The sequence below is a fragment of the Charadrius vociferus genome, unplaced genomic scaffold, assembly GCF_000708025.1.
Source record: "Charadrius vociferus isolate BGI_N301 unplaced genomic scaffold, ASM70802v2 scaffold163, whole genome shotgun sequence".
NCBI lineage: Eukaryota > Metazoa > Chordata > Aves > Charadriiformes > Charadriidae > Charadrius > Charadrius vociferus.
In genome coordinates this window covers 16,532,908-16,558,256 of record NW_009648332.1, presented here as the reverse complement: position 1 = coordinate 16,558,256, position 25,349 = coordinate 16,532,908, and the positions used below count along the sequence as shown (strand labels likewise).

The following is a 25,349-nucleotide window of genomic DNA, read 5'->3' as shown; positions in this document are numbered from 1 at the left end:
GCTGTACTTCTACATCTTAATCTGCAGTATTTTGTAAGCAAAAATGTGTTTGTTTCATTAGTAGTACATGCTTAGTTATATAAACCGTATGATATCTCTTCAGGTTAAAAATATTGCAGTTTTTGTTCAAATTATGAAGAGAACACTTATTATGTAGAAATAACATAAATGTCTTAAATTACCCAGTAAACTACTTCTAAAAGATTTGGTAAAAGAAAGGAACATTTTAGAGTATGTAAGAGAGTAGAAAATAAGTATATCCTTGAATTAAACCAGTGAGCAATAGTCGCAGTACATATTGTTGCTATGGTAGTGTAGTTAAATGGTAACTATGTGGACCTTGCTTAATTCTTCTCATATTAGTCTCTGATCTTTTAGAAATTCTTCCCCAAAATAAACCCCTACAACTTCACTTCATTTTGAAACCTCTTGTTTCAAAGTGCAAGGTAATTAATAAAAGCTGAAGGCCTAAACTGGAATGAAACATCTTGATCCTCCCAGAACAAAATATGAAATTATCCATTTATGGACATTTTTGAATTTTTGTCCTGAATGGGATTTTCCTGTACCATTTTATTGAAGATGTCTAATGAGATTTTGAAGTAATTTATTTTTGCTAAACTAATGGAAAGGGCTTCCACTACCTTTGGTACACTTTGGATCTCATGTTAAAAGACAGTACAGTATTGACTGAAAAAGCGTCCTGAATTCACATACTGTCGATATCTCTGAAAGTTTATTTTGTGGCATTGGTTTCACATCGCATCATATCATAGATTGTAGCCAGAAGGATATAAGCTCTCATCCAGCAGCTACGTTTTTGTGGGGTTGACCAGGCTGACCCAAAGCCTCTGAAGTCATTTACGCATTTTTTGAAATTTTTCCTAATATATATAGATAGCTTCACATACAACTGTGAAAACTGTTATTCCTGCCTTAGGTTAAACTGCCTCATTTCTTTCTTTTTGACAGCTGCGGTCAATAGATGTTGACCAAAAGCTGTCAAATTTCCTGAGAAATGAGGAAGCATTTTTAACTCCAGATGAGTAGTAGAGAGTTATTCGTCTTCTATCCTGGGAAATCCTTCCCTTAATTTGACAGGCTTTAAACAAATTGTTAGCTTTAATTAAGTTTGAAATGGGACAAATGCACAACCTAAACTGCCCCTTTCTAGCATGTGAGAAGACAGTAAAATTAACCATGAGATTCAGGAATGATGTGTCTTTCGCTGTTGTAATTGACTGCAATTCTATATTTAGGTACTGTGGAAATTTTGGGTAGGGTTCGAGATAGTTTTAGGAAGGCAAAGTTGGACATCTCATAGGAGGAAGGAGAAAAGATAGCTGTGGAAAAGATCAGTAGTAATATGAAAAAAAAAAGATGAATGCTAAAGGTATTAATTTGCAATGCTTTAAGCTGAAATTCCCATACTTTTACTTTTTCTTCACATTTGAAGGAATAGCAAAAGAGTAGCTCTTCACACACAGAGAGAAATTTTGATTATTTTTTTTTAATTCTGATTTCCTAATAGATTTCTGAATCCATGTTTGATCTGGAAAAGAAATATGTGATAGACACATATAAAAAGCATTTAAACTAACAAGTTATTGGGCTAACAAGTCCTCAGAACATCTGTGGGATCTCTGTAAAAGATGCAGATACAGACTTACACGTTGAGCCAGTGGAGTGGACTGAATAGGTAAGGAATCTACAGAAATGATCATTACTCACTTTCTAAAGCTGCTCCAAATGTATCCTGCCCCTGCCTGCCCACACTGCAGGTCGTGGCGGGTAGTGCCGCTGTAATGTTCACAAGGAAAGGGTAGCATGGCCCAGAAGAAACTCTACCTGTTGCATGGAGGTTATTTGCCAACACTGAAGGATTCTTTTCTCCTTTCTTGTTTTTCAGATGAGGGTGCATTTGAGTCCCCATGGGGTCTCAGACAGCAATTTGACTAAGGATAGGTTGAAAAAGTAAAGTGACTATGGTACATGAATTAAATTTAAAAGCCAAATCTTGTAAATTCTAACTTAGAAAGTTTTTCTTAGGCTACATCATTCCTGAAAGCACTCCCTCCTTTTCCCATAGCTATCCATACTGTTTTGGAAAATGTATCTACTGTGAAGAATGAGGAAGTTAACTGTAGAACATTTTTTCATATAAAAAATGCCTCCAATGATAATAGATGTAAGGGGGCTACAAGATTTTTTTTCTGAAGAGCCAGTACAGAAAGAAAATCTGTCACCAGAAGAATACACTGATGAGGTCAACTTTTGGTGCCACTTGCCTACTAAGCATGTATAAGAAATCCCACGTCAGCTTCATGTTTGTTAAATTAATACAAAGACAAAATTAAGTCCTCTGTAACTTAGTATCAGTATTTAAAATTGCAAATGCATTGATATAATGCATGATTTAATCACAAAACTCATTGGCAAGAGTCATATATGAGAATAGTTTTGTGGCCATCAAAGACTTGAGGTTTATGAGGAAGATCAGACTTATGCTTGCATTAAGTAGAATAAAGTATTTTATTTTCTGGAACTTTGTTGTTCAGGTAATTGTAGTCAGTGATAGATGAGATTTATGGACTTCACATGCAAAGTCCTAACACGTCTTGCATCACTCTGTGTGCCATCTAGAACTTCCCATCATCACAGTCAGGTTAACGGACTTGCACAAATCATCAGCATGATATGTAATGATAACTCCCGTGGTCCCATGTCGGAAAGCCTTCCTACAACAGGGTTCTGTCTGATAACAGTTATATTTTCATACTTTCCACAACTGCAGAGGTCCTTATCCTGTTTAGTGAGACAGAACTGCCACCATTATAGTAGTTAGGGATGGACTGAAGATTGCGTGGCGTGGTCCATTTTCTCTAGCGCTAATTAGACAAGATCAGCTAATGTGTTCTACTGAGTGGTAAACTTCCTTCTGAAGTTCTTGGGGGAAATTCTGTAACAGGTTTATTTTTATGACATCTTTTCAGACTGACATTTGCATTCTTTATATACGCACATGTACATATGTACATACACTTACACATATGTGCTTCCCAAGGACTGTTTGGACTCACGGTTTAAGGTATTCTGAAGAATCAAGTGCAGTTTTCTGCCAAAACTTTTCAGACCCTTATGCAAATGACTTGGTAAAAACTGGGCACCAAAACAAGGTGAATTTGAGGAGGTGCAACTCAACTTCTCTCTCCGTTTATTAGACATGTATAGTAGTACTTCCCTGCCTCAGAGAGTATAAAGATTGTGCAGAAACAGCATAGTGTAAAAATGAGGACCCTGCAAGAACACTGAAAATAGGTCATAGTAAAAATTTCCAAAATTTCTAAAAATCTACAGCCAGACATTTCTGTGGTAATCTCCTAATGGTTTTGTTTCTTTCCATGAAACACAAGGAGAGGTGACCTACTCCAAGCACAGCATTTTCACACTCCTTTTTATGCCGGATGTATCTGCCTTGGGGGTGATAGGACATGGGATTCATCTCATTACCGATGCCAAATGCAATCAGTAGACAACTTGCTGCTTTAATTTCTGAGGACTTATAGTTATGGTTGTAGTTAAGCTTATCATGTGATCATTTAGAAAAAAAGGTGAATAGTTGTTTTTCCTCTAGTATATCTACCCATTGGCAATGAGTAGTTAGGATTAAAAGCTCCATCTAGCCCAAGGCTATAATGAATATTCAGGAAAAATGATTCTGTACTGCTGCTTAGGGAACTAGAAAGACAACCCCTGTAACATTCAAATCTCCTGTGCCTTTGGAATAAACAAGCAATATTTGATTAAGAACAGGAAGAGAGAAGACACAGTGATATACATCTCATACCAAAAGAGACTTTATATGGTATTAAATTACCAACAGATTCCTTTAGGTACAGTGCATGAATCAATATTATGTTTTAGCTGATGATAATTTCACCGAGCTTTTATTTAGATGGTGTTTGTTTAAAAAAAAAAATAATACAGCAGATAAATGAAGTGTGCTACCAACGAATGTTACAGTCCATTGAAGCATTTGTTCATTCTTCTGGATTGACACACAGAGCAAAATTATGCTACACATTCTGTAACAATCGTACTGTATCATCATTAATGAGAGAACCAACAAACCTAGTTATGTGTAATAGAAGAAGATAATTTATAGCAACATGGTAGACTTTGAACCAAAAGCATTAAAATCCTGTACTACGTTAAGCGGAATAATATTTTAGTTAGTTTATATTGTTGATTTTGCGAATGTAAATGCCCAGCTGTTTTTACAGCTAATAGCATTTTACATATCAAGCCATTTAGAAAATATTTCTTAACTGTGCAGGTTTCAGCAACCACTTTATCAATGATAAAAACTGAAGGCACTTTCATAAAGTTGGATTGGGGTAAAAAAAGATATGTAGTATTAGCAGTGATGGGTATTTTTTGTAACACCATTTACGGACCTCAAGATTCATTCTCATACAAGTTATATGCTCATCCTTGAATGTTTTATAAATCAAATCTCTGCTAAGAATCAGTAAATGCAATTTGTAAATTGGGGTCAGTCTTTCAGAAATCCAAGTAGATGGGAGGCCCTGAATAAGCAAAATTAATTTGGCTGAAATGAAACCTGTACATAGCCTCTTTGAAACTAGTTTTTGGCACCAGGCTGCTCACCTTGTTAGATTTGCACCTGAGTTTAAAACTTTGCTGAAAATTATAAATTAATATTCTCAGAAATCCTGAGTTCTGAACTGCATTTTAAATTGGGATAATTTCTGTAGTCACTGATTGCACTTAGACCTGAATTTTCTATTTCTAATCACTTAAATCTTGCTCAAAAGTTGTGTTCTTGTGTGACCTCTGCAAATTGTTCTCAGTCCAGAGGCAAACATCTATGGAGAGATTGTACACTATCCAGTGAGCTTCCCCTGGATTGTATAAATGTAGTTCATTCATTTCATATGAAAATTAGCTGTCCAGTGACATGAGTATCTTCTGATTTCAACCATTGGATGACCTATGATGCATTTTTCCAAGTCCTCAGTGCAAATGTAGCAGGAAATTATGAATTTTATAAATCAATAACTTTTTCTTGATGATCTACAGAAGACAATGTGATGTTACAGATAAAAGCAGGTGGGGATATTATTCCTCTTTGAGAATATGTTAGTTGTCTGTAGAGCATAAAAGCTCTGGTATTTTCATGTGGTGGCTTCATGGCATTGAAATTGCTCTGGCAACAGGGAAGCTCAGGCACGTAATGGCTGTGGCCACTGAACACTTGCGATGCCACTACAGCAAGGGGGGAGAGAGGACAGGCTCAAGTGGCCTCATGTTGGCTGATGCACCAGGAGGAGTTTGAGCAGGAGGAGGCTGAAGGTAGAACAAAGGGAGGAGGTGAAGTAGGAGGGCGGGAGGGGGGGTGAGCTGGATGCTCCAGTACAGCTCCATTGTAGGACTCGCACTGAAAAGGGAAGCAGCGAGATCTATCACACGTGCATGTGTTTTGGGGGTGGCAAAGGGTAAACAGTAATTTCTTTTAAGGTATCCAACATTATATGATATTTATTTAATGAGCAAATGAATTAGATAAAAGATTATGGGGGCTGTGTTTAGAAATACTTTTCAATACAAAAATGTCAAATTTAGTGGACATTCTAAATTTTTTATGTAAAATTCAACACTTTTCCAATTCCTATCAGTCACTGTCTCACTATGCAGCAAAGCACTGTGTTAAATTTTTTCAAATTTTTTCCACGTTTCCTGACTAAACAGTACTATTTTTTCCTTGGAATATTAAGTGAAGTGAAATCAAAGATTTCACCTCCTTTAGTTGAGTTTTCAAATTATTTTCCTAGTAGGTTACCTGTGCTTTTATGGGTACTGAAAATGGGCAGGTTTCCAAGACTGATAAAAGTGAACCTTTCAAAAGGACTTTGTCTAAACATGTCCTGTGCAATCAGATATTCAAACTGTTTACTGGCTTGAGAAACTGGAGAACCTTCCATTGCATTCATTGCATTCATCTTGGTGTGAGAGGAGCAGAACAGATGGAAAATGAAGGTCTTTACTTACTTTTGGGAAAAAGAAAAGGTCAAATCAGTATTTCTTAAGAAAGACAAACTAGTTAAATTGTCTTAGGTAGGATGGAAATCAGATTTATATGAATGAAAGAGGTGTCTCAATAAGTTATTCAATGTGGATTAAAATAATAGCATTTAGTAAAGTGTTAGTGTGTTTCGGAGTAAGAATTTTTATGGCAGCACTGTAAGCAAGACAGAGCATAATGAGTTATGTGGTGCCAACATCCTGAGCATTATTACAAGTATTTCTAAGAAGAATTAACATAAAGGATATAGAATTCATGTCTTCTAGAGGGTCTCTCATTTCTTTGTTGGGCCTCAAGGAAATTCAAAGCAGAAATGAAAGTCAAAGATGCCACTGCTTTCATACTGCCAGCGCAGCGTTCATACATATTTCATGGGAGCTGCATGGGCGGGGAGATCACCATTTTTATTGGAATGGCACAGCTAAGTCTCGGGATTTCACTATTCATGTCAAGCACTGTGTACTTTCCAGGAGCACAGCCTGGGGTTTTTTGTTTGTTTGTTTGTATTTAATCATTGGTGTAAAAAGAAAAAAGAACAAGGTGATATTTCCTGTGTGTTCACTAGACTGACAACCTTGGTGTCCACTGGATTGTTTTAAACTAAACTTCATTTAGGCTCATCCCATTTTCAGTTACCACATAGCAATGCAGCTTTCTGAGTTTTTACAATATCCAAATGGGAGAAAGTTATTCATATATGACAAACTTAATTATCTGAGAGAGTGATAAAGATTTAGTAAATATAAATAATTGTTGTGGTACCAATCAGCCTACAAACAGGTTATACCTATACTAAATCTAATAGCACCATTCAATTTTTAACCAGATCATGCACCGTGTTTTACATGCATCAGTATTTCAAATTATAAGGTATTTGTTGAAGAGCATTATCAATAGCCAACAGAAAAAAAACAACAAACCATACCCTAAGAATTATATTGAACAATAACCATTATATGTGCCAGACGCAGAATGTGAGTTCCACTGAGCTGTTTTCAATGGAAAGGATGGTTGATTACTGTCTACGCAAAACGTATTCCATAAGGGAAGTAAATGCCTGGAAATCATGAAAAGCCAACACTTGAAGATTTCAATTTCTGGCTTTAACAGACAAGATTTTGATCTTTCATTTATACTATGGCCATCCCAAGTTATTCTCTGAAGTCAGAGGAGAGTTCAGAAATGGTGAATTGCATCCTTACAGCCCTGCAACCTCGACTCATCCTCATTGTTCTGATCAGCCAATTTTTCAGGATCACATTATTTTATAGGATACTGGTTATTTTCAATACACCTTACATAGAGTGAGTCATTAAAACTGAAATTAATTTTTTAAATAAATGGGTAAAGAAAGTCTCTGTCATCCAAGATGATATTTTCCCCTCTCTGGAAAGGGAACATTTTGTGATATCTTTGTCTTTTGGAAAAAAAAAAAAAAAAAAAAGAAGGAAATTTTCCCTTTCTCATGAGCTAACCATTGTGTAATGGATTTGCAGTTACACGATGTGTCTGAAATAAGTTAACTAATGAGATGAGGTTCAGTCTTGATGTGTAATTTCACAAAATTGCGCTATAGCCACTTATAGCAAAGTTTTCCTTGATATACCTTTTGTTCATATTACTTTTAATTATGTTCTATATTTATCTGACCTATTTGAACAGGATCCAGAGCTGGTACGGAACATCTGTCGCTGGGTTAGACAAGCTGTTCGGATTCCTTTCTTTGCCAAGCTGACCCCAAATGTCACTGATATTGTGAATATTGCGATGGCTGCACAGGAAGGTAACAGACTCCAGTGCACAAGCTGTGCAGATTTACTAATTTGCTGGATGGGGGAAGATAGGGGAATTGCTGGAATAATAACAAATAACAACAGAAACTAATGTGAAAATAGTTTATTTGTTGTATTTATAATAATCACAGTGATCTAAGGCTTCCTAATTTTGTCCATGCTTCTAGAATATAGCAATATATTAAGAGAACGATATTAGGCTGTTAACAATAAATCATATGTTCGTGTGTGTTTGTCTGCACGCTTCTATTTCTGTCGTATTTATACGTTTATCACACCACTGTAAATTCCCCTATTCCTACGTTTAGTAGTGAAAATGACATGTGCATCCTGAGAAAACAGAAACACCTTTTGAAGGGATATATGTATTCATTTTTTTCCTTAGAGCTTAAAGTACAACATGGCAGGAAATTAGTTTGCAAGTAGGTGTATTAATCCATCACTTAAAACGGTGGTCATCATTTCTCTGTCACATTGTTCATTTCTTTTTGCTCCTCACAGTGAGAAACGAGAATATGGGCTGGCTCCATCAGTGCAGGGTTGGTGTCATGAGCTTGGAGGAGGTGACCCCTGTGCTGGGGCACCTCCTGGTGCTGAACAACCACTGTAGCAGGTTGCGTCCCACACAGCTGAAGGGCAGAGATCTGCCTGTCAGCCCCAGTGATTCCCATGTGTGCTGTCTTGTAGCCCTTACAGCTCTTTCAACTGATGCAGCTTGCCTTGAAGCTAGAGCTAAATTTATCAGCCCAGGATTGGTCTTATGGACCCTCCTGTGCATCCCCTTACAGTTTGTTGCTTTCTGTCTTCAGCTGTTTATTTGAATTTTTAGTTATTTCACAGTTTCACAGTTTTTCTGTTGTATTTTTTCCTCCCTTGTTCTTATACACATGATTTAACAAAAAGTGACTGACCTTTTCTTTCACAGGTGGCGCAGATGGTGTTACAGCCACCAACACTGTGTCAGGACTAATGGGACTGAAAGCAGACAGCACACCTTGGCCAGCAGTTGGTGGAGGACTGAGGACCACATATGGTGGCATGTCAGGTAGGTGTTGCCCTTTTTGATGCGTAGTACTTCCTTGGAGGCTTTCAAAACATCAGGAGGTCCTTGTAGTGGGCTAGAATATCATGTCTGCAGTCTCACCGAGTCCTTAAAGCTCACTGCTGGTCAATGTTTCTAATAGTCATGACAGATGGAACAGATTAAGTGTGAAGGCTCTTGGGTTGCCCTTTCCTTAATGGTAAAGTGCTGCATCAGAATACTGTGATAGGGTCACTGGAGAGCGAAGGAAATCTCTTCTCTCGTGACCCTCGCTTTTCCTCAAATTTTTCATTCTGTCACAATTGTCAGGCCCCACGTTAGACAGAGGCTAATGAAAGGGCATCGCAGGGGGAAATATCAACAATCCAAATGCAGTGTATGTTTCATAGCTTGAACTCCAGCCTTCCTCCCTCCTTCCCACCGAGTGCACCTCTTCCAAGGAGGTTATTTTCTCCTCTTCCCACTGTAGTAAAAATGATAGCCTGTATTAGGCAAATATATGCATATTTTTGTGGCCTATTCCTTGAGATATACAAGAATATCTTGTGTAGGCCGTATTTCCAAGTCCTGCTTCACAGTTTAATTTTAAAGCCAGCAGCAAAACTTTTACACTCCGGTTCAGTGCCTGTGCACACTAATGTATTAATCTATTGACCCTGTGCACTCTGTTGCTGTGACAACATGAACTTGGCCCTGCAAAGACAATACTGTGAGCTTCTTGACTTTACTGGTATGGAGATTAGTCTCCTTGGTGATAGAGGTAGCAGTAAATATACATAACAGAAGTAATAGCGTCGTCCTGATTGAGTCAAACACTATTTTATCGGACCCGCCTCCTACCTCACCCCTAAAACGTAATCAGAGGAGACCAGGCAGGCAAAAAATACTTTATTTTATGTGACGGGTGTTATCCTTAGAGAACCGTAAGAAATGTAGCAAAAGATACCTTTTAAACAAACTTTAATTCAGACGAGTGTATTCAGTGGAAAATTGCCTTATTGCCTTAGATAACTACATGGAATTTGGAATTTTTTAGAGAATGCTGAAAAGCAAGGAAGAGATAACAATCAGAAAAAATCAGTATGCCTATTGCATAATGATTATTTCACAGTGACAGTCCAATAAGATGTTATATTTTAATATTATGCAAAATGGGAGGAAGAGGGGAACAAGAAGAGAACAGCTACAGCCCATTTCAATTTCTCTAGCCTGCCATGTTGACAGGAAAAGAATAAAGGAGGTCACAGTGGGTGCTGTGCATTAAAAATTAATAAAAGAACTATTGCAGTAGTATTTTATATAAGTAACACCATTCACATTTTCTCATTTAAGCTGCAATTTCAGAATATTCCTTCCTACCATAAGTCTGTCTAATAAAATCTATAAAATGACTGCATTATGAAAAGTGTGTCTCTCATGTCACAAATTTAAAACATGTATGTAGCGTAAATTACAGTGGCACCTGGATACTCAGCTATAAGGGAGGATGTACCAGCATTTTTGTGGTTTATAATTCTGTAGGACCTGAGGAAAAGTTCTTTGTTTCTTTTATTTTTTATATATGTGTGTGTGTGTGTAAGTATAAAGACGTGGGGTTTTTTTCCTGAAGTTTTACATGTATCAGAGGAGATAGAAAATGTCATTTTAGGATGTACCATTGCCTATGACGCAAATCTGGTTATTTAAAAAATATGAAAACCACTGGAAGTCCTGTCAATTTATTATGAGAGCATAATAAAGAAAGAGCATATTGTTGCAGACAAATATAGAAAGATTTCTTGCCGATAATTGACATCACTAGGTCTCAATCCCACAACTCATTGCGCAGAAGAAAGCCACAGAGCCAATAGGCTCTGCAACACATTGCAATACTTTCTGCTCAGCGATCGGGGTGTAGTAGAATATGAATTTACGAAAGCAGGAAAGCAATTTTAAATCAAGAGAGCTAGCGTGCTTACAAGAAGACAAAAGCAAAAAAAGGGAGAGTGTGTGGTCTAGCCAGAGCAAGGGGCAGGGTGGCCATACTGCTGAGGTCTGTCCCCGACTGTGCCGGGGCTGAGCCACATGGCCTGCAGCCAGACACTTGACCTTTCCCTGCTTTATTTCTCCTGTCTGTGAAATGGCAGTAACACCGCTTACATGCCTTACAGGCTTGTCGGGAAGTGCTCTGTGGCCCTGGCATGAAAGTCGCTTCATAGTGTCAAGTATTGGTTTTCTATTCTGATCTGCTTAAACTTCTTGTTCTATTTTATTATCTGATAGAGTCAGTGAGTTTTTGTTGTTTTTTTCAAATAATTCCTCTCAAGAGATAATTAATTTTTTAAGTGAAAGTCGGCGCTGTTATAGGAGCTATAAGCCTGGTCCATTTTCTGTGAGTTTTGCCAAAGCACGGCTGGTTTGTCACATTCTCCAGTGTACAAACCTAGAGCCGATACGGGGCACAGCCAAAAGCTGTATCTCGCTTTCTGGTCTTTTTCCAGTTGCACAGATTTTAGTTCTTTTCTGGATGAGAAATGGCACTGGTGTGGGGCAGAGGAGCGGTCAGCGTGGCATCTGTGCCTGGTGGGACGTGGTGCTGGGGGTACCGGATGGCTGCGGGTGCGGTGGGAGCTGCCCTCAGCCCCGGGGGGGGTCTCGGCACGGAGCCCCCTCGGTCAGGTCTGCTGGGGAGGTCTGAAAGGTACCTGGGTCCAAAGCTGGTTGATCCTCAGCATCACCCAGCTTGTGAGGAATCACTCGCAGGGGAGTATCTTTGGAGCACTGGATTAGACTGGATTTTAGATCAGTCTGGGCTTACTTATCTCTTTTCTCTTTACACATAAATCATAGGAAACTCTCCCTATGTACAGTAGCATTGCCTGCTCCTGTAGGGGTTGCTCTGTCTGAAAGGGTGTTTTTGCTTCAGAGAGTGAAAAGCAGAAGCTGCTGTGCTTAGGGTCCACCATCATCAGCAGGGACACGTTCCTCCCTTGGTGTCGCGTACTGAAAGGTGCTCTGTCCTCTGTCCTCCACGTTCCCCTGCGCTCCCCTGGGAACTGACGGAGCCCCACGCCTCGCTGGAGCTCCACAGCCCATGCGAGGATGCAGCCAGCAGAAAGCTGGAGGTAAGCCACTGCGGCTCAAAACACAAAAGTCAGCACTTTGCACCCCAAAATAAGGCTGCAGGCCAGCCCCGCGCTCTGCTTGCTGAAGGGCTTTGCTGAAAGCTCCGGCCTGTCTCCCGCCCGCCTGAGGGGAGGAAGGCCCTTCATGGCGCCGAGCGGTAGCTGCGGGGGCAGCGGGGGCTGAGGGGGCCGGCGGGCTGGCAGCACGGCCGGGGAGGCTCTGCGGCCCGGTGGCAGGGACCGGACCACCTTGCAAGGAAGTCGTTCTCTGAAAGGACAACTGTTCTTCAGTGTTTTATAAATTCACTATGTCCACAAGTTTCTTAACACAGTGCGGGGTTGCCTTCTCCAGGTGAGTGCAAACTCCTTCCACTGAGTTTGATGAAGGGTTCCGTCACAGAGCAAATAATGAAAGTATGTTAATGCCCTGTCCCAGCAGCAGCCTGACATTTTGACTTACAGTCTTCCCTGTCCTCCACTGTTCGAAAATGTGCTCCTATGTGGCCATGTACTGCAGAAAGCTTTTCTGTATACGACTTCCCCTTAGCCTCCTCTTTTCTCCTCTTCTCATTCTCCTCATGCGGAAGCAGCTTTATGGAGGAGGATTGTCATTTGTTTTTCCAGAAAAAAAGAGACATTGAAAAGGGAATTCCTTCTTAATTCCTTTTAAATAACTAAATGACAGGTAGTTTCCAATGGTTTGTCTAAAATGCATAAAAATAATTTTTAAAAAGGGTTTATTAACATCATTGCCAGATCCTGGGATGTTTTGAGAACAGATTTATGTCTTTTTTTTTTAAAAAAAAATCTTTCAAAGAAGGAAAGACTTAATGAGATTACTTTAAAGCCCCCATTTAGCTTTGAGTTGTCACAATCAGTGTTTTCTTCCCAGCCAGTGCTCGGGCAGTGACCTTCCTGTTTTGATCTAATTTGATCAGCTGAAAATTGCTAAGCTGTAAGAGGCATTGCCGGTTCCTCCTTCCTACCCTCCTGTTTGTTGGGTGGTTTTGACAGGGAAGGATCCCAGTATCCCAGGTGGGTGTTTGACCACTAGACTGTAGGATTAGTCTCTCTCTCTTCTCCACTTCCCTGCAAATATTGAATTATTAATACAAAGCGAAACAGCTCTCACAGGATACAGGCTCGTACTAGCACAGCTTGCTGACCTGCACACAAGCTTGACTTGGGAGAGCCAGGTTTAAATCCCAGGTGTGAGCCTGAGTCTCAGCTGGGTCCCCTCGATTCCAGGTTTACCCTCCAACTATTGAGTGTTGTAAAATATCTCTGTTTTTTCTTCACTTTCTACCTCTATCCTGGTGCCAAAAATGTTTGCAGGAAAAATTCCACTTTAATTTTGAAAAATTGTTGTTTTCTAATCAAATTAATTTCTAATTGGCGCCATGGAGCCTTAGCTGAGCCCAAAGGCTATGGAAGCACTACGGATTTCTGTGGCCCCGTTACATGAGAGGACATTGTGCTTAGAGGATCCCAGTCTTCATCCATTTTTTATAAGTTTCCAGGAACTGCCCATTACTCAAAAAGTGGAAATGTCCTAATGAAGCCTCCAAATTATGGTTAAGGAAATAAGACCTTATGGTGAAAGAAAAATACTAAACTTAATATATGGCTTCCCAAACTGTGTAACTATCATATATGTTTGCAGGATTAGAGACATAGTTTGATTACCATTATGGGGCTTTTTTTAGCCAGCAGTATTTCAGGTATGAGAATGTAGAATACATGAGGTTTTACCTCAACTTCTTCCTACGTGCATGCGATGCAGAGTATTTGTTTCTTAAAAAGAAGCTAATGCCGTTTTTTTTATTCTCACAAAGAATAATGACCTCTGGCTCTGAAAGAGATGTTTTAGTGTGTATAAGTATAAATTATTTTGAAAATGCGTATTTTATAGGTACTAGAATAGGATGGCAGGTTTCCCAGAGAAATGTTAATATACTGTCAGCAGCTACACACTTCCCCAAGATTTGTTTCCTTTAAATGTATTTTTAAATTTAAAAAAGAAAAAAAAAACACAAAGTTTTTTCATGAGCTTTCATACTGTGCTCCCATATTCCAGATGTGTTTTATGAAACACATCACATTGCAGCACAATAGGATATCCATTGCAGGCAAAATAGAACAGAGCTTCTGTTTGAATTTCCATGTTTTTTTGTTCTTTGTCATCTGTTTGTTTCTTTGTTTTTGTCTGGAAGCCAGATCCTTAGGGGATAAATTTATAAAACCATACATGGACTTAGCAAAAAACTTAGTTTAAAAGCAAATCTCTCCACGGTGCACTCACTATGTAACCTTTTAATGCTTTGTTGCAAAAATATTGCAGTATTTTACAGCAGTAGTTCAAACACCTCATGTCTATGTGCTGTTATTGCTTTGTCCAGTTATTACATTGTGTAGTGTTTTGGCATTATTTGCATGAATATATTGTACAGCATGTTTGAATACATATGTTTGTATTTTTTCCAGAACAAGAGAGATTCAGAAACTTGTGTGTTATAACTTCATAGCTGACCACAAGGGATGTCAGAAGGAATATACCTAGATAGCAGATTCAGTCATTAAATGTGGGAACATATAATTGTTGAAAACCAGCAGAGGCAGTTAATTTTAGTTACTTTTGAAGTAAGTTAGTGGAGCTGTCTCTTTTTACAAAAAAACACTGTCAGGCAGCAATTGTGACTTTTAAGGGAATGCTTTGCAGGTGTTATTTCATTAAATTAAAATGTATACATTATAGGAATAATTGACATTATTAATAGGGGCATATATTGTAATCTGAAATGTATGAATTATATTGAAAGAGGAAAAGTTGAAGTTATAATAATAAGGGCTGCCTTTTAATTTTAATTTCATGACACATCATTAAAAGAAAAGTGAAGAAAAACCCAAGAGCAGTCACTTTCCTAATCACGGTTCTCTCAGTGACTGTGCAGTGTGGGTTTTGGTCAATAGAAATGAATGAAAAGCTGCCCATCACTTGAAACAAAACAAAGTGTATGTATGCATAGGCACTTCTGTTTAGTATAAATATTTACCAAGTGTTAAAGACTATTTACATTAACATATATTTATAAAACGGCGTGGATAGAGTAAAAAACAAATATATGCCATCTTACAATTTTAATTTTGTTTTATTATTTCTGTTAAATGTAGCTCAGCCATTAAAAGCCCTTATTTGCATATATTATGTCAGGATTCACAAAGAGTCCTCTGTTTTCTGTGGTGTCCTTGCAGCAGTCTGATTTCTCTTAGTGTTCTGCCATCACTGGTCTGTGCAGGAGAGATCAGAGCCCTAATAATAGATTTTTGACAGGGAGCTCGCCTGCTACCTGCCCTACACAAATCCTCACTGTTCATGTTTGCTTCATGGCAACAAAGCAGACAGAAGGAAAATGCCAAGTGCTGAGTTTGAGGTACAGCCCTGCCATAGCTTGACATTTCAGCAGAATAGCAGTTTATGAGATGCATAATTTTTCATCTGGGACTCAGCTGCCATTTTCATAGAAGCTTGCAGCTCATCGACTGACTGGAAGTAGGGCAAAGGTTTACAGCATAGATCAAGGTCTACATCCTTCCCATAGCTATTTAAAAATAAGTATTATTTTCTAGGTAAGGTCAAAGAACTAAGCATATTTTTCTACATCTAATATTTTTTAGGCAATTTCTTTCCTGCAAAGAAAACGCTTTACACTTTTAGCACAGGTGCTGTTTGTAGTTGATTAAAAATGATCATAATTGATTTCATTCACCAAAAGATTACATGAGTCCTGGAAAAAGAATGAAGCGTGAGTCTTTACACACAGCATTTGAACAAAGCTGTGTTTTCTCCTCCTCTGACTTTGAAAAAGCTCATCCTGAGCTTGAAATGAATGAAAAGTCTTTACTCTTGAAGTGTAATTGGTTTGCGTTTTATTATTATTATAGATTGAATTTAAATTTTAACATTCATGCACATGTACTTGGGAAACAAATGCAGTGTAGGTACATGTAAGTGAGTGTTTAATTTAGAATTATACATCTCTGTGAGCTTCAGTAACAGTTCACCATGTCACAGCCTCATATAGAACAATGGTACAGTACATTGGATTAATTAAAGAAGCCTTGCAGAGAACTGAATTCTCAGTATGTCAAGATTTCAATTTTATGTTAAATATTTTCTAAAGGCCAGACCCTTAAATCTCAGGGGCTGTACCAAGCAGTGAGCTGTGAATTTAACCATAGGCTAACTGCTAATGATAAGGAAAAGAGTCCAAGTTGAGGCAGCTGTAATACAGTCATTGGATTAGGCTATCAATCACTCGGTTCCCTGAGGAACAGGCAAAGACGACAAAACAGTGAAAAGGGAAATTAGGAAGGGAGGGCATGACTAGAATGAGATTCTTCACCAAATGTATCTGTTAGTTGGCTGAATCCCCCAAGCATCAGACAGAAATGTCCAGCATTGCTCTCAGACTAAAAGCCAAGTATTTGTTCCAAACTCCTAGAAAACCATCAAATCATTGTTAACTGTTGCTGGTCTGTACAGGGTTTTAGAAATGCAATATGCTGTATTCTCCTCTTATAATAACCTGTAATTGGATTAATCTCTAAACAAGTGTTGTTGAACACACTGGAATTACTGTTTACGTGAAAGCTCATAGAGAATATGTCCAGTTGAAATAATTCATTTCCCAGATGCGTGGGGTTTTTTAATAAATAGATAACCGTTAAGCTATCAAATTTTACTGATGGCTACCAAAGGCAAATGTCAGAAGGTGATTCAGATAAAATCATAAATTCTACTCAGACATAATACGGTAAAAATAAGTGAGGCTGACTGTGGCTGAACTTGCCCAAGCATGGGGGAAAGAACGTGTGGTTTTAATCCAGGTGCAGGTAGATAAAATGGGAAAACAGTTCATGTTATGATGTGGATTAACATGATTAAGTAAAGAGTGCTCTTAGAGTTAGCAACTTAGAGACATGGTCTGATTAATAAAGAACAGAAACGAATAGAGAAAGTAAAAGAGAAATCAAAGCATGTTAAAGCAGGCTGGTGGAGCAGGGTCTTGTATTTAAGCTTGTTTGCAGTAATGGGTAGAGGTGAATGCAAGCTATGACCTGATGAGGAAGTGTAAGTCAGTCAGGAACAGAAGGTTTCACCTTCTAGTACTATAAGCAAGATTGAACCCATTGGTGTTGTCTTTGCCAGCACGAGTTGATTGTCTTTCCATGTCTGTCAGGTCTAGGGGAAAAGGTATCTCTTTCTCTTATGATCACCTCTTCCAATCTCCCAAACGCTCACAAAAAAATCTATCAGAATATTTTTATGTCATATCTTTTGGAGATTATCGTGTTGAGAACTGATATATTTCTATCATAAAAAGCTTACTACAATTCATTTTGGAGGTCATTTAAATATAACCGCTTTGAGTATCTTATGAATTATTTATTTGAAAAATACTTGGCATTTAAGTACTTTTCAGTTTATTCTAACACAGGAATTAAAATACCATCAAGAATTTCAAATAGACATTAATTAAAATAATAAAAATTGAGAAAAGCCCCTGTGAAGCCTACTGCTAAATTTGTTTTCCATTAAGTCTCAGCAACGCTCTCAATCTGATCGTGCTCACCTTTCTCCCCGGATAATCGCAATGAAGTCAAAATGTCTTTTGACTTCTAAGTGCAGCTTGAACGAGGACTAGAGGCTGTGGTGGCATGCAGTGTAACTCTTCAGTCTTTCATACAATTGAAAGGCTACTACTCACTACAAAAAGAATGTCTAAACTGTGAGACCTGCGTGCCTTATGATATCCCAGCTCAGCAGAAGGGTCACTCTGGCTTGCCGACTGGTCTCCAGCAATCATGCAAGTTAGAGTTGGGCCTAGCTTTCTGCTTTCAGTGTTCCAGGCAATGCAGAAGTACATTTTGTACAAAAGCAGTAATTCTAAGTGGTAGTATTCAAGTTGGCCGGGAGGTCTGCAAAGCTTTGTCGCAGTGTTACGTGCGAGATGGATTCAAACTTGAATACAGGTTGTGAGAGTCTAGGGAGTTTCAATATAGGCGGCAGAGAAAAGACCTGACAAAGGAAATAGGCTCCAAATTCATGTGAGTACATGTCAGTGTTACAAGCTCCCCGCTGTTGATCGTGCAGGGCCCATAATTATCTTTTCTGCTGACTTGTTATTCCATACCCGAATCAACAACAGGGTTTGTGATACAGGTGGTACTTGAGAGTGATCAATGAGGCAACCATCTTCTGTGGAAATTATAAACTGTACCTGTCACTCACAGAGCAGAAGTTCTAATTGTAATTCCCCCCCAAAACCAAAAATCTGGCAGAGTTTATAAACAATTCTGATTAACAATTGTATCAGCAGAGGTTAAAACCCCTGAGTACTGACCTGGTGTGTCTTAAGCATGTTCATTTTTTTCCATATCTTACTTTGCATATTGATTTGTTCTAGTCACCGAGCAGCGTACACTGGTTGTAGAGCCCATCTGTATTCAGTGAAGGACATATTCTCATCTTACCTGAAGAATAAACATGTTTTAACATCTATGGGGAAAAAAAAAAAAGGCAATACATTTAACATCAAAATATGAGCTAAGAAATAAATAGAAAAATTACTACTTATTTAACATTTGTTAGCATGGACCTTCCTCATGTTCTTCCTTCTCTCTGTAGGACAGCTGAGCTTGCAGGATAGGCCAGCTGGCTATTGTCTTCCACCATAAGCCTGGGGATACTACCACTGCTGAAAATACACCCCAGCTTCTGTATTGCGTGCTAGCTCTTCCACCTGGTTCTGTAGCTTCAGTAGTCTCAATGGCTTAGGCATCTTTCTGAGGATGTTGGGGCTCCCACCATTCTCACTACCTACAGAACACTGGATTGATGTGTTTTAGAAATGGGTCAGGAAGTGGCTTGAAGAAAAGGTTTCACAGTTACATGAAACTGTGCTTGCTGAGGTTAATCCAGTGGCAGGATATTTTGACAATCGGCGAAGATACGGGGGTTTAGGAAAAAAAGAAGAAATAATCCTTGGAACGACTTTAAACCCAGGGCTTACCTTTACATCCAGCAGCACCAAAAGGACATACTTATGCAGTTGTTGCTGCTGTCCTGCTGCCACGTAGGAGTAGCCTTTGAAAGTTCTACCACTGGTTAGCTATGATTTGTGATGAAGTCACCACAGTGAGTACATCTTTATTCATCTAAATCCTGTTAGCATTCTGTATTTTTTAGTATCCTACTTGAATGATGAATAAATCCTAATGCCAACTTCACACATAAAGTACAGAACACAAAATATAGCAGATTTGTTTAACTGGGTAGATCCTGGGTTTGTATTTCACTGGGCATCACATCATACCTGATGAGTTATTGCCAGAAGCATTTATAAAAGTATTTCACAACTGTCCGAAAATTTTTTTACCTTTCAAAAGAATGCAACTAATATATAGTAGTTGGCTAGGGGATCTGCATTTTAATGTGTCTTTTCATGCAAGCATGCCATTGTATAGAATGAGCTATACAGATATCCTGCTCACACATGGGATATACAGAAGTATCCTACAAAATCTTTTAGGAAACCTGCTGTAGTAATTTGGTTTTCCAATTTATGATCAATTTGCAATTTCTGTTTTGCCAGGTTAATTGCAAATGTCTTCCCTATTAACATGCACCCATCTTTATTAAGTCCTGTTTAAATCCCAAAAGACACTCATAGTCAGGGACTGAGCCACCATTATTTGGGTTACGTGAGAGCCACATGAGAACTGTTGAGAGCAGTGTCCAACTGTTTCAGAATGAGAAATCCATTGCACATCTGTGGCAGCTATATACACAGGGTGTGTTTAATTACATGAGACCTGTCCATAAAATGTATGGTACCACACCTGACCCAGCACTGAGGTAGGGCTGATGCTGTGAAGAGCTTTGCTACAGGCAGCTCAAAATGAGGAGAAAGCTGTGGGGGGTTTTGCAAGCAGGCATGCCGATGAAGGCATGGTTAACTGTGTTATGGTTGTGTCTGGCCGTTTTTATATGTTTCATGGCCCTACTGAGTGACCTGTTGGTTTTCAAAAGTACATATAATTACTGCAGTCCACATTTTGGCTGCTCTGAGCTTTTCTTACTCCCTGTCAGTCATTGCTGTGCTTACACTGCTAATGCCACGTCAGCTGCCTGCTTATTGAATACACCAGCTTTGGCAGTATTTTCTCCGATTTTTGGATATTCGCCTTTGCAGAGAAGGTATTGCCAGGCAAGGCTTTTAAGAATCGGTTGCTTTTTCTTATAAATTGAGCAGCTTCTTCAGAACTTATTGAAGGTGGGTTTTGAAGAATTCAGACCTCTAAGGAGGGTCTGGTGGCGGCTTATTTTCCCTAAGAAACATTTTGAAAACACCTGCTATGTGGTACAATCTGCTTTATTGAAATAACAAAGAGATTGCTTGCATCTTTGTTGTTCATAAAAACACATTAGAGGATCAGTCCTTGGCAGGTATCCAGAGGGCAGGTAAACCCTGCCAGAGGCAGGGAAGTCACCCTAAATCTTGCTCCATCTTGTTGAGGGGTGTTTTGGGAAGGAGCTCTCTCTTGCATGGGGCTGGCACACAGATTTCTTTTCCTGTATCTTTATTTTTTTCTTTCAGGCTCGCACTGTTACAGCACTGAGAACATCCCCAGCTTAACGTTAAAGTTATACAGTGTGGGGTGGTAAAAGGGTCTTCAAAAATAAAAGAAAACTGTCACTCTTACAATCTCTTCTCCAACGTTGGGCTTCTTCCAGGGCTATCTCCAATGTCCTTTACTATTTCTCTCTGTTTCTCATAAAGAAGATTTACTGAGCCAAAGGTTTGCTGGGCAGAGAAGGCAGGCAGTAGCGGTGCTCTCTTCTGTGTACGCTACCTGCATTGCCTTCCTGAGCTGCCATTCCTACCAGGACACCTCTGTGTCTGAGAGCCCTTCCAGGCTGTCCCCAAAGAGGCCGAGGACTTGCTAAGATACAGCTGGTGATATGCACTCGCTGTCGGGGATCTCACAGGCAGCTCTGAGCAGCTGTGCTAACCAAGTACAACCAAGGATGATCCTGGTGAACTTCAGGCAATTCAGTAGAAAACTGTTAAGCTCCTACCTCATCACTGTAAGGAGATTGGCATTCTCAGAGATGGGTTCCTTTCTCGCTCCATTGACTGCATCAGAAAATTGAGGTTAGTATATTCCTAATTTAGGTACTCCTGTCAAATGCCTAAGATAGTGTGTGCCTACATTTTGGGATGAAATTCTGGTGCTTAGGCAAGTAAATGATTCTTTTTTTTTTTTCTGGAGCCAGGTGTAGAATTCTTTTTTTGAAAACACAGATGTATCTGATTTTAGCCCAGTCCATTTTCTAATCTGATATCACAGGAGAAAGTGATATTTGTATGCTTGACATTAAAATATCTTCCAATCAGTTAATGTAAAGCATCTGGTGTTTCTCTGTATTTTAATAAGCCCTAATAACAGCATTGCAATCCCTTAATGCTGTTTCTCATATTCTTGTTACAGTAGGTATATGGCACACATTTTCTGGTTTAAAAAGCTCACAACAAATTTCAGCAATTTAATCTCAATGTTAGAAAAAGGATCACAGCAGCTGCTATAGTATTTTGTATTTAAACTAGTTTTTGTAAAGACTCATGACATGCTCCCTGGGAGCTAAATATTGACAAGCATGCTCCGGCAAGCAACATCAAGCTTGGTGAGTTAACACAGCTCAAGTCTCTGCATTGACACTGTAACCCAAGTCTGAAAACTATTATCCTATTCCATTTATTTTGGCTTTATAGGTGATACTGTCCACTTGAATTAGGGATTTCTACTGTATTTTTAATACTGTAGCTATGGATTCATACTTGATTTAGGACCACAGTACAGGCAAGGTTGCCTGTACATCTGTGTTTGATGACATCTTCAGTAAAGTATTGTGTATAGAATCACAAATGACAGCATAAAACCTTCATGACTTCAAACCTTCAAAACAGAAGTAAACATTGAGTGTAAAATAATTTAAAAATCGCATTTATCTTTTATGCTGTAGAATACACCAAGTCCTAAAATTGTGAGTCTGTGCAAGCTGTTGATCAAAAGTGGAGCTTGGACATATATTCATTATGGGATATAATTTAGGAGATTAATTTTTATTTGTGTTCTGTAAGTAAAAAGAAAAATCCACATTTTTTCTAATTATAAGTGCACCATGTTTATAATGCTTATAGTTTACTTTTTGAATTTCTGAATAAAGAACTTAAGCCTATTTGGGCTTCTAGTAAATTTGGCATATACACTAAACTGATTACCAGATGCATTGTGCAACATATGGCATTGTACAGTCTTTGTGTGCTTCATAGTATTTTCTTAAATTACCAGCATTTGTTTTGATTCCAAAAATGCACTTGTCTCGGCTCTCTAGTGCTTTGGACTTAAATGCTGGCTTTTCAGTGCTGAACAGATGTGTTAGAGTTTCACATGGAACATTTATGCTTTTGTGAGTCTTCCTCTTTGAGCTTTCCATACACAGCATTATATCAGCGATAGCTCATGCAAATGGGGTCTCTTCATTTTCATATGTACATTGATTGCTTAAAATAACCTTCAGAATTCTTAATAACTCTGCGTGACCAAGAAGAACAAGGAAGCAACCCAGTTTTGCTGGATTTACTGCCCCCAGAGTGAATCAATTCTTTCAGATATATTTTATTTTAGATTAAAGAAAAACAGGAAGGAAGGAGAATGTAATTCCTTTATGGGTGACCGCAACAGTCAATAAGAGTCCTGTATGCTTCTGCGAACAGCCACATTCCCATGCTTGAGGCTGTGGTTTGAATGGGCATAAAAATTCATCCATGAAAATGCACAGACTAAGGTGCCTGGGACGTTAGTAAGTAATTTACTTCTTAGAGGAGAGTGCTTGTGTTGATTTAGAAAGCATACCCCTAAAAAGGTATCCTTTGAATTACCAACAGTTTTAGAGAAGAGGGCGGTATGATATCCTGGGCGAAGGGACAAGGGGTGTGTGACCAGGAGGGCTGACTGCTGCCTCTCCTGCTCAGGTGGAATTGCTCTCTTCACACACAAATTTCCAGGACTGCCCTTGCACGCTTTCTCTTCTGTGAGATAAAAATATTACACCTTTGTGTAGCATTTGGGTATCCTCTCCTAGAAGGCACTGCGTAAGTGCCAAGTTTTGCTGGTATGTGTTTAGCAGCAGCAGTATGTGTTCTGATCAGTGTTTTAAAATCAACAAACACTTTGTGGGCCCCTGGCTTTCTGTTAATTGTCCTTTACTTTGATCACTGAAGACCAGTGAATGCAGCTTAGGAGTTGTGCTGCTATCATTTTTCTTCAGTGGAAGCCAAGGGGATGACTAAGTACATAAATTAAGTCCCTTACTCACCCTCTGAGCTGCCCTCATTGGATAACAATTAAAATGATCTCACAGAGCAATGCACTAAATTCCCTCGCATCCCCTTATGTTGCTCTGAATACCTCAAACAAATTATTATTTAGGCCTATTAATGCTGTTATTTTTTATTAATGCAGAAAGCAGAGTTATGATACAGGTGTATAATTTCATCTTGAAATCAGCATTGAGTTGTGTGGCTGGTCACAAGCAGGACTGATATAACCATGTTTTAATTACCAACCCTCGATAATACATCCAGAGCTAGTAAAGGCCTCCACAAATAAGGTTTGTGCCTCCTTTGTGCCACAAATAGGTTACACAGCACGGACATGTTACTATTTTGCTTTCCATTTAGGCATTAACTCTTCAGCTTGCTGTACACTCTCAGCTAAAGAAATGGCATGAAACTTCCTGTAATTGTGAAGGTTATTAAAAAAAAAGGAACAGAAGAAAAAGCCGTTCTTTAAAATTGTGATCCATGAGCAGCCAAGGTCACAGCTAAAGCCAGGGTATTAACTCTTTGTTGGAGTGGGGGGATCCTATTTTTTTATGGAAAATAAGTATTGTGATGTAAATTTAATTACAAAAATACCAAAGGGTAAGGAAATAAATATTTAGAAACATATGTACCTAGTTGTAAAACTGTAATTATAAGGAAGTGTTCTTGTGTAACAAGCACTGCACGTCTGTCTTACAGTGTTTTAATGTCTGTAGTAGTTATTAGCCGAATATTTCCATTATTACCATTCTGTGAACAATTGCCATTCTTGAAACTGATTGATGTTTGGGAAAAAAAGCACTTTTATTACATGTTGCCAACTTCTGAGGGCCAATCTTATAACCTACAGTGCCTTCAAAGGAGTGATGATACCTTCTCTTTCTGGAACTAATCACATCTGAAGAAAGTGAAAGGGTGAAAACATATTTTTTTTCTGGAGAACTTTCATTGCATTGTACACTATTCTGCTACAAAATGATGATAGTGTTTTATCTGCCAAAGGTGACACTGGGGGAAGATAACTTTACAGGAAGAGAGATGTTTGAATATAGGCAACTAGCACTGTGCAGTGGCTTGGCTCAAGGCAGTGAATTTATTTGTGGGTTGATGAAACTGTGGTCTCAATTTTTCATTGTCTGGGTGCAAAACAGACTTCTGACATGGTGTGCTGGTTGCAAAGTCTTTGCTAACATTTCATTTGTTTAATTTGTGGGTTTGTGCTCTGTCCAGACCGGCACACAGATCTGCAATTTCAGGGAAGAAAAAGTATGAAAGAAAGAAAAAAGAACCCCCTCCCGCCAAGTGTTTATCTTCTTAAGGCCACACTGTCTTGCCAGGGCCTAGGCAATCTCTAATCATGCTTTAAGAGTTTTTCAAAGGACGAAAGCTGTAAGAAAACATTACAGGCAAGTAAGTGGTAAATACTGCTCACAGGGGACTCATAGTTTGTGGAGGTTTTGTGCGTATTTTGTGCATTATTTAAATTTCTTCATCCTCATCCTGCATTTTTCCCTTAGAGACTTATCTATAAAGGTATAGTGCCATCCAGCTCCAGTGGGAACTACCAGAGAACGGGAGCTTCTTGTGCTTTGCTCACAAAATAAGGCAGAGAAAGAAAGTGATGCTAGTTTAACGCTGCCGTATAATGTAATGTCCGAGCTCAGCTTGTAGGAGCAGGTTCAGATGCTGGCACTAATCTAAATGCGTCAACATGAAGCTCCCAATGACGGTATTTGTACTTTAGAGACCACCTAAAGTTGGAAAGCTGCTGCTCCAAAGATTCTTCAGGTTCTGTGTTAGAATAAATGAGGCAAGTCTTGGGAGCTGAAGAATCCTCCCAAGAAACTATTTTCA

At 38.8% G+C, this 25,349-nt stretch overlaps 1 protein-coding gene across 1 annotated transcript in view; it reads left to right on the top strand.

Moving 5' to 3' along the window:
* DPYD (dihydropyrimidine dehydrogenase) overlaps positions 1 to 25,349 on the top strand; it is a 359,045-nt gene that overhangs the window by 248,358 nt on the left and 85,338 nt on the right. Inside the window, exons 17-18 of the mRNA XM_009884907.1 lie at positions 7,769 to 7,889; positions 8,825 to 8,944. Coding sequence (XP_009883209.1) covers positions 7,769 to 7,889; positions 8,825 to 8,944 — 241 coding nt within the window. The remainder of the gene's footprint in view (positions 1 to 7,768; positions 7,890 to 8,824; positions 8,945 to 25,349) is intronic.